Source organism: Apteryx rowi, unplaced genomic scaffold, assembly GCF_003343035.1.
Source record: "Apteryx rowi isolate R43461 unplaced genomic scaffold, aptRow1 scaffold_365, whole genome shotgun sequence".
NCBI classification, from domain to species: domain Eukaryota; kingdom Metazoa; phylum Chordata; class Aves; order Apterygiformes; family Apterygidae; genus Apteryx; species Apteryx rowi.
Window position 1 is genome coordinate 4,483 of NW_020450141.1, and position 9,060 is coordinate 13,542.

The following is a 9,060-nucleotide window of genomic DNA, read 5'->3' on the forward strand; positions in this document are numbered from 1 at the left end:
ATTTTTCATTAAATTCCTTGTTGCCTCTCATTCATGGTGTTCCAAGTTTCATAGAGACCTTGGCAATGCCATACTATTTCCCCAGCAAAACTTGGTGGTTTTCTTTTCTGCTAACAAGGCAAAGCAGAGGTCTGCCAATTTGTAAACGGCTCTCTATTACAGCACTAATTTTTTAAAAAAGCAAAAGTGGAAATATATCTATAAGAATAAATATCAAGTATCATTACTGCTGTCACTGACCTTTCTGAATTTTTTTTTTCTTAAAATGTTCAGAAAAAACTTTAAAGAGATTTTGCAGAAAATCTTTATTTTCTAGTAATCTCTAGTAATCTAGTAGCTTTGGTCTTGTACATTTGGCTACTACATCTCTACCACCAACTTATGCAAAGTTACTAATTATTAAAAAGCCTGTGAAGAAGGGAGAGATGAGGTAAAAAGTGAAAATGTTTTAAAAAGTAAGAATCAGCTTCCATTGCATCAGACCTCTACTTGGAGCAACTTCACTTTTTTTTATTTCAGACCCTCCAGTTAGCTTAAAACAATTGGCATTCGTGTTCTGATTACCAACACCTTTACTACCACAAGCTCATTAAAGATAATATTTCAGTAACAGATTCTATCCACAACTCTGCTACAATATTTTACTATAGCAAATTTTTTTTTGCATTGAGAATGTTCTTGGAAGGTACACCTTGCCACTTTTCCACATTTATGTTGTCAGAATAAGAGGCTTACATACTCAGCTTACAGCTGAGAACTGAGTCCATTGGAATAAACAGGGAAGATAAGCAAGAGCAGAATCATGCTGAAAATATCTGTTTTGCATTAAGCTAAAAGACAAAAATTCTTGCGTTGTGTCTCATGAGACTTCCAACTTTCTAAATATAGCTACAGCTGAATCAAATCTAACCACACTCAAAGCTTTCCAAATTGTTCTGTTTTCTAAAGCATTAAATTTCAACACCTCAAGTGCTCTGTTTTCTATTTATCTTCCTCTTCCTGTGCATTGCTTTCTGCTTGTTTTTTTTTTTTTTATGATATTGTCTACAATGAAATAATCATCAGCTTTAAGAAATAACATGTAACAGCAAGAAGCCACTGCTAGGACACTGGTTTGCCAAGTGACAAGCACTTTCTCCTACATGTTGATGAATATTTATTCCTCCTTTGTCCCAGCTTCAATGAAAAAGTGTGTTTCTCCACTTGAGGAGCCATGTTAAGCTTTTATATTTCTTAATTCTATTTGTTTCTTCCAATTTGTGCAAATGTACTTTTACACTGGGCCTAATTAGAAGGAGACCGGTGCTTCACAAATCCATTCAGCTTCTAAGAATCCGTTCTGAATGTGCTGTCCAGTCTGAAACTATTGTATCGTAGATTTYGACAGAATATCATGCCTTTTTGCCAAAATATGCAATTCTTTATTATGATTAGAAATTAAAATGTGGTAAAGTGATTCATTCTTTACCTTAAGGAAAACAATAGTCACTGTTTCAGGAGTGCCTCTCTATTCTACTGAATCTCAGTGTCATAAAACTGGCTACAAATTTTCAGTTAGCACGCTGGCAAGAGAAGCAGTGAACAAGTGTCACAGTTTAAACCACAAAGCAGCAAGCTAAGAAACTGTGAACAGATAGAAAAAGAGAGGAGTTAATTAAAAGTGAATGAGGGTGAAACTCCTAGAGTATTTTTGTTTGTTTGTTTTTTCTTGTTATATTAGCAAAGAATATGGCTAAGTGCACAAGGTGCTTTGCTAGTCAATAAAAAATAAGTAGCCTGATATCTTAAGGAGTTTAGTATCCCCTCAAAGAAACAAACTAATTACAGAATTACCAAACTACTAATTACTAATTACTAATTAATTACTAATTACCAAAAATTGTAACTACAGAACTTATTGAGGGCCATCAGTCATTGTAACTGTATAGTAAATTCATGGTTACTTGTTTTGATATGTTATTTAATTTTGACAAAGTGGACTGTGTGTATATATATAAATGTATATCCATATATAGAGATTATATATATACAAAGAATGTGTCAAATGATTTATTCCATGCCATAACTGTATGAAGCGTAATAGCCTGTAATGATGAGGATAGGATGTTTGTTTGGCATGCAGAAGATGGAAAAAGTCAGTGGTGGAAGAAATAAATTAAAATATAGGGCTTAGTATTGCTGGCAGATCACAGAAAATTGAATTGAAAGGGATATAGATAGGAAGGAAAGATAGACAGGAGAAAGGAAGAAAGGCCTGGAGCACAAAATTAAGACAACTGATAAACTGGAAGTGAAAGTAATTTTGATAAAATGCAATAGCAGTCATTGCTCTTAATTTCTTCCACTTCCTTGCATTTAAAGGAACACTTTGTTTGCGTTTAGTGCCAAGCAGAGTTTATGTAATAACACTGCAACAATTAGGAGGGAAAATTTATTATCACCTCTATTGTTGGAAAAAGACAGCAAAAAAGATGGTTAAAGAAAAAAAGTAACACAGATTGTAACTGACAAAAAAGATTTACAGGTTCGTTCTTGAAATTTCATTGAATAAGCTGGAATGTCCTTGCAATCTTTTTATCTTCTTTGCAATTAGCAAAGCAAATGGAAGGATGGTGAGCTCCAGATGGACACCTTAATGACATGAATTGTATTGGAGGATAAACTAGTTTGAAAATAATAATCTATTAGATTATAATTTAGCAAATATTTTTGACTGGTGCCATTAAATAATCAATAGCAACATTTCTCATTGTATAGAAGTACTGCAATAGTAAAACAAAAGGAGGTTGGCTTTGCTCTGGAATACTGGAACATTGCTTTCCTCTGTCACTATTTCTCTTCACCTCACAAACTGTTCTGTACTGTTACTCAATTAAATCTTTTTAATTTCTTCTTTACTGGTTCACTGCATTTACTTTAGCTCTTATGCTTTGCTATGTGGGCTCTTACCTCACTGAAGAAAATCAGTTCAAACACATTCTGTTACAGCTGCTGTTGTGGTCTTAAATAATAACTGGGAAAAAATTTGAAGAGATAATTGAAATGACATATTGCTCAGTTCATGCCAACATTATAAACATCTATTTAGCATATCAGCCCTGTTGCTAAGCTTCAAAAGAATTACGTCCCTTGCTTTCCAGGAGACCTCACAGACTTCTTCATAAATCAAACAATGAAAACTAATACTCATAAAAAACCCTATAGCTAAAGAAAACTGCACTAACAATATGAAGATGATATTCTTCAAGCAGTATTTCTACTTTCACTTAATATAGATGTGCCTCTTACCTGGCAAAAAAAATCAGTCTTTCAGACCTTTCAGCCTTTTCATATAACACTGGAATGRTGTTGAAAGAAGTTGTGTCATGGAGCAGTGTTAGTGCAACTCCAAAAGGAAACATATTTCAATTTCATGCATGTCTGGTTGTACAGATTAACATTTTAAAACTATTTCTTGAAACATACATTCACTTGAAATAGGAACTAGTTTGGTAACTTAATGGTTATAGCTATTTTTTTAAGTATCAGAAACTTGCAGATACTTAAAGTGCACAATAGCTATTAAATGGTAGGCACACATCTTTCAAAGTCATAATAAAAAAGTATAACCTTATTTGCAGATATCATCCTGCCAAATTGCAGGTCATACGTTTCATTCCATGTCTGCACTACAAAGGGTACAGTAACTCATTTCAGTAAGAGCTCTTTAATTTCGCCTCTTAAATCACATGCAAGTGCTACATAGTGTCTGTAATTATATACAGTTTCTATGTCCCCTCCCCTCCCCTTTTGAATTAAATTATCTAGAAGTAATGGATATTTCCTCTCCTTTGAGTCTCACAAGTTAGTAAGCTTGGTAGCACTCCACTGAGCACTCCTCACACATATATAGCATCACTTGATTTACTGTGAAGTGTGYTGCCAAAAGTGTGTTCCTTGTTCCGAGCCCAGTGTTTTACCTGTTGCAAAAATGACGAGCTGTAATGCAGCAACTTAGAGAACATCTTCCTTCAGAAGAACTATTTTGTGACATTAAACCGTAAGGAAAATACTAGCTAAACAGGAACAGAGCCCAAGCTGTGAAACTAGGAGACAGGTATCAATCAGGTAGAGTTCTTCAGAGTAGGATACAGCTCAAAGGAAAAAGGAAATGTGGCTTTGGGAGCACTCAGCAAGAGGGTGTCTGGGAACAGTAACCAGAAGAAAGACTGCAGTTCTTGGAGATTCCACCTGAAATTCCTGGGTAGGTTTACCCTTTGTTTATACCAGCAAAATCATGAGCGGGGCAAAAGCTCAACTGAGTTATGGGCTCAAGCAGAGTCCTACAGTCATTCAGCCCGCTTGATTGTCAGGAGGTTTCCAGGCATAGCTTCAGCATGCACCATCTATGGCTCTGAGGTGCTGCTCTTGCACAGATATAGGACAGCATGGGCCAAAGATGATTTCAGTTGATCAATACAAAAACACAACAAAAACAACCAAAAAAAAAAACATTTATCCTGTTTCAGACAGTGAGGCAATATTGGCACTAACCATGCTATGTCATTTGCCTCAGGACCAGAAAATGGACCTTGGTTCATTTTATCGACTAATGCAGGCATAGCTTGTGAGTTCAAGGACAAAAATGGAAGGAGAGCTGTGGGAAAAAGTTGGTGGAGAACTCAAGAAGTATTGTGAGACTAGAAAAGTTTCCTGGATCAGTGAGGAACTGGAGAAGTTGGAAACAGAAATCTTGGAACAAAAATGATATGAAAGCCCCAGGAGAGAGAGATTTGGAGCTGAGAAAGGAAGGAAGATTTATTTATAAAGATAGCATTAATTAGATTCCCAGGAAGAAGAATGCTTCTCTTAGTCTTCTGTACTGTGAACATGTGTACGAGAAAACACCAAAAGTCATAAAAGACAGCCAGAATGTTCTTTGTGACAGAAGAGTTTGGCAAAAATGATTTACTTTGGACAAGTCAGGATCTGTTTCAAAGTCTGATGAAGTGAAACTTCCCACATACCCCAGGAGGTCTTAACTCATTCCTTAAACAAACAAGTCTTTATACTGACTGAAAATTTCTATTTGTGAGCTGTAAAGTTAGCTCCATTATTTGTGGTATAGTATTTATTCTATTTCTGAGTCTGAGGTAACTTGTTATAAAAGGCATCATGTTTGGAGAAATAATTTGGGTCAGTGAAAAATTTCTGCATTTAATTTGGGAACATATTTTGGAAAGGATAATTAACTATTATGGAAAAAGGAACTGTCACATTCATCAAGTGCATTCAGTGTACCTATGTGAAAAATTTGGAATAACAAATATTGCACAGATTTACAAAAATGTGTTGGCCTATTGACTGCAGTGGGGCTACTCATAAGCTAAATTTGATTTAGGAGCAATCTGATTCGGTTTACCCTCTAAGTTTCCAGACTTAGGCCATTTATATGTTTCCCCTCCTCAAACAACTTTAGAATTCATTGTTAGTACATGCTCAGAGAAGTCTAATGTTAACGATTCATACAATGTTATCTTAAGCTGTATTCATATTACATTTCAATATTACCAATATTATGAGTACTTAGAAATAATAACTTCTCAGTATGCTGCTAAGAGTCCTCTCAGGAACCAAACTCATGTGTGAACTGTCGGAGTGGGAGACGGACCCGGAGTAACGATGAGTCTCAATGTGAGTATGATCGTTCTCYGGGTCCGTCTCCCACTCCGACATCTGGTAGCAGAGGATGGTTCTGCTCGACTAAAATCTCTGAGACCGCKGTAAGCAGCTAGAGGAGGGGAGTGGGAAACCACGGCTGAGAGAGGCGCTGCTTGGGGCAGAAGCAAAGCAGACACTGGCGTGGGGTCGCGCCCCACCTCTCAGGCGCAGCTATGGAAACAGACGCTGTGGCCACACTACTCGCCGGAATCCTCTCTAAGAGAGGGATAGACGCACCGGCGAAACTGTTACACAACTTGATTAAACTGGGACGGCGTTGGGGTCATTTTTCTGACTCCCACCTGTTATTTTCCRTATCGGAATGGCGGGACTTTGGGGGAACAATGTGGCAGAAGTCAATTGAGGGGGACAAAAAGGAGGAAAAGGAGATAAGAGCCGTTCGTGCGCTTTGGAACACCGTGTTAGAGACTTTAACGTTAATGAAGGCAGAGAGAGAAGTAGCTTGTGCAGCTGCACAAATGCTGGGTCCGGGGGTCCCTGTCGATAAGCCCTGAAATAAGTCGGGACCTGTCATGCGGTTCTTCGGACTGCCTGCTGTGAGGGGTATGTCTGGGACGGTCTGTAAAAGCATTGACGAGCTGCGGAAGAAAGGGGAGGGTCGCGACTCCCCGGGAGCAGAGAAAATAGTACTACCGGAGCCCAAACAGGCGCCCGAAAAAGCAGAAGTTTCTACAGGAAAGGCCGGTGCAAGCTCTGAAGCAAAAGCAGAAATGCGCCCGGAGGAGGCCCCGAAAGGGGCGGGGGCCGCGCCTCTTGCCGACCTCATAGACTTGGGTGGAGAGAGGTACCGACCTCCTCCTTCTGCCCCTCTTCTTCCACCGCTCGCCGCACCGTCGTTGTACCCCCCACTGCCGTCCTTCAGCGAGTCCTCTGGTGATACCACCCCAGTCGCCAGGAAAAAGTCGCCGCCAGCCCCAGATGTCACTGCAAAAATGTTGCAAACACCCCCAGATGTCACTGCAAAAATGTTGCAAACAGTTTTAAAGCGCCTTGAGGAATTGGAGCTGCAGACAAAGCACAAAGGGGGAAGCGTTCCTCCATGCTTTTTGAGCCCCTCTACACCATCCGCGACTGCGCCTCCCATACCTACGCGTTGGAGCGGCGTTATCAAAGACGCCATTATAGAGGGACAATGGAAATCTGTCGGAGGGGCCGAGGGTCCCACAGCATTGGCATTCCCTGTGAYACAACAGAATGGCCAAGGGCTAGTGGAACGCACCCACCAAGTATTAAAGGACTACCTCAGGAAGCAAAAAGGTGAGGAGACGGACGTACAGCAGAGGCTGCACCGTGCGCTCTTCACCCTGAATTATCTCTGTCTCATGGGCGATCGTGAGGAACCCCCGGTGATAATCCACCACCAAAATCTTAAGTTTAATAATACAACAACATTACCACAGTTTAAAGTAATGTTTAGGGACCCAGTCTCTGGAATATGGATTGGGCCCGCCCCTGTTGTCTTTAATGGTCGAGGTTATATGTGTGTCTCCACAGATCGTGGTCCAGTGTGGGTACCCAGCAAGAACATGAAGCCTGTCTTGCCTCACCATGGCTCGTCCAGCAAGCAGGAAGATGGAGATCCTGATTCTGGGGATACTGTTCCCAGTGGTAATGACCCTCCACAAGATTGAGCCCAGACAAAATATGTGGGTTACCTGGGCGAATGAAACAGGGCAATGCGCCTTTTGCTTATCGCTAGCTTCTGCTACCCAACCCTTTAGAACCTGTTTAATGGGAATACCTGGCTTTCGCGCAGAAGCGTTTGGCAAGTATAGTAGAGCAAACTGCAGCGAGGGCATCCCTGCCAGTAATTGTAGTGCCATGCTTATTAATGCCTTAAATGTTACACTGCCTTGGGATCCTCAAGAACTAAATTTGTTGGGATCAATGAGAATTGGGAACTCTACAAAGAATTGGACACAAACCTGTATATACTTTGCAGGAGCTTACCTCYGGGGCGCAGGGGCGTATGACCCACGTAATTGGTCAGCATGGACGAATGTTACCCCCACCGCAGGATACTATACCTATCAGGGAAGGAACCCCTTTTGCGGCACCAATGATTCGGCTAAATACCGTAATGAGGTACCTGTCCTGGTTCCCACGGCCCTTGGGGCCTACAGGGGAGGCTGGTCCGGACAGGGGCCTCACGTATGGAACAATGATACCCCGAAGGCCTTGCCACCAGAYGTCTTTTTGATATGTGGTGACAGGGCCTGGCAGGGAATTCCAAAAAACGTAATGGGTGGTCCATGTTATCTTGGCAAATTGACACTGCTGGCGCCAGATAAAAATTGGTGGAAAAATATAATAGGGAACAAGGCTGCCACCCGTAGTAAACGGGCAGCCACAGGGCTTTCACCAGATTGTAATGATAAGGTTACCCTACTCAGTCCTACTGAAAGAGTGTTTTTGTCTCTCTTCGTGCCTGGGGCAGCAGCAGGTAACGCCTTAAACCAAATAGGACAATTGGCTTGTTGGGCAGAGAAGCAAGCTAACGTCACCACTGAGGTAATAGAGAGCCTGTTAGAGGACCAAAGTAGTCTGTGTCATGCCGTTCTGCAAAATAGGGCTGCAATTGATTTTTTGCTATTAGCTCAAGGCCATGGTTGTGAGGATTTTGAAGGTATGTGTTGCATGAATTTGTCTGATCATAGTGAATCCATTCACAAACAATTACAGTGGTTGAAGGAGCACGCAAGTAAAATCCGTCAGAACCATGGGCCGTTAGACGAATGGCTAACTAACCTGTTTGGAAATCTACCACAGTGGCTAATAGGGTTGCTTACTGAAGGCTTACGCATATTAATAATCCTTGTAGTCATAGGTTTGTGTTCATGTGTAGTATTAAGCTGTGTTAAGAAAGCTCTGCTGAAAGTAGTGAACCAAGCCTGGATTGCTCAAAAACAAGAAGGGGGAATTGTGGAAGAATGGTCAAGTGAAAAGGGGCATGATCTCTTAGAAGTGAGCAATCCTGTCTTCACGATGGAGGGAGGATCCCACATCTATGCGAGCTGTCCTTGAACAGCACAAAAGAAGGAAGCTACAAGGAGGTAAACAAGTCGACAGACCTCTCCACGCGAACAACAAGCCTGCACCAATCATATATCCACTCTAGGCGCGTGAACAAAGATTGTGAGCCAATCATATAGCTATCACTATCACATGCTCTTATTGCCTGTSTATRTATACTCTGTAAAAGCTTGAATAAAGGGAGAACGATCATACTCACATTGAGACTCATCGTTACTCCGGGTCCGTCTCCCACTCCAACAGTGAACATTATTCARAAGCTTGAAATTTAGAGATTTATAAATTTTATATACATTAATGATGCAG

The 9,060-nt window shown here is 40.7% G+C and overlaps 1 protein-coding gene across 1 annotated transcript; it reads left to right on the top strand.

Moving 5' to 3' along the window:
- Window positions 1–7,452: 7,452 nt before the first annotated feature.
- On the top strand, window positions 7,453–8,799 carry LOC112969720. Its single transcript, XM_026073299.1, has one exon. It carries the CDS (start codon window positions 7,453–7,455, stop codon window positions 8,743–8,745), a length of 1,293 nt encoding a protein of 430 aa, XP_025929084.1. The 3' UTR covers window positions 8,746–8,799.
- Window positions 8,800–9,060: the final 261 nt, after the last annotated feature.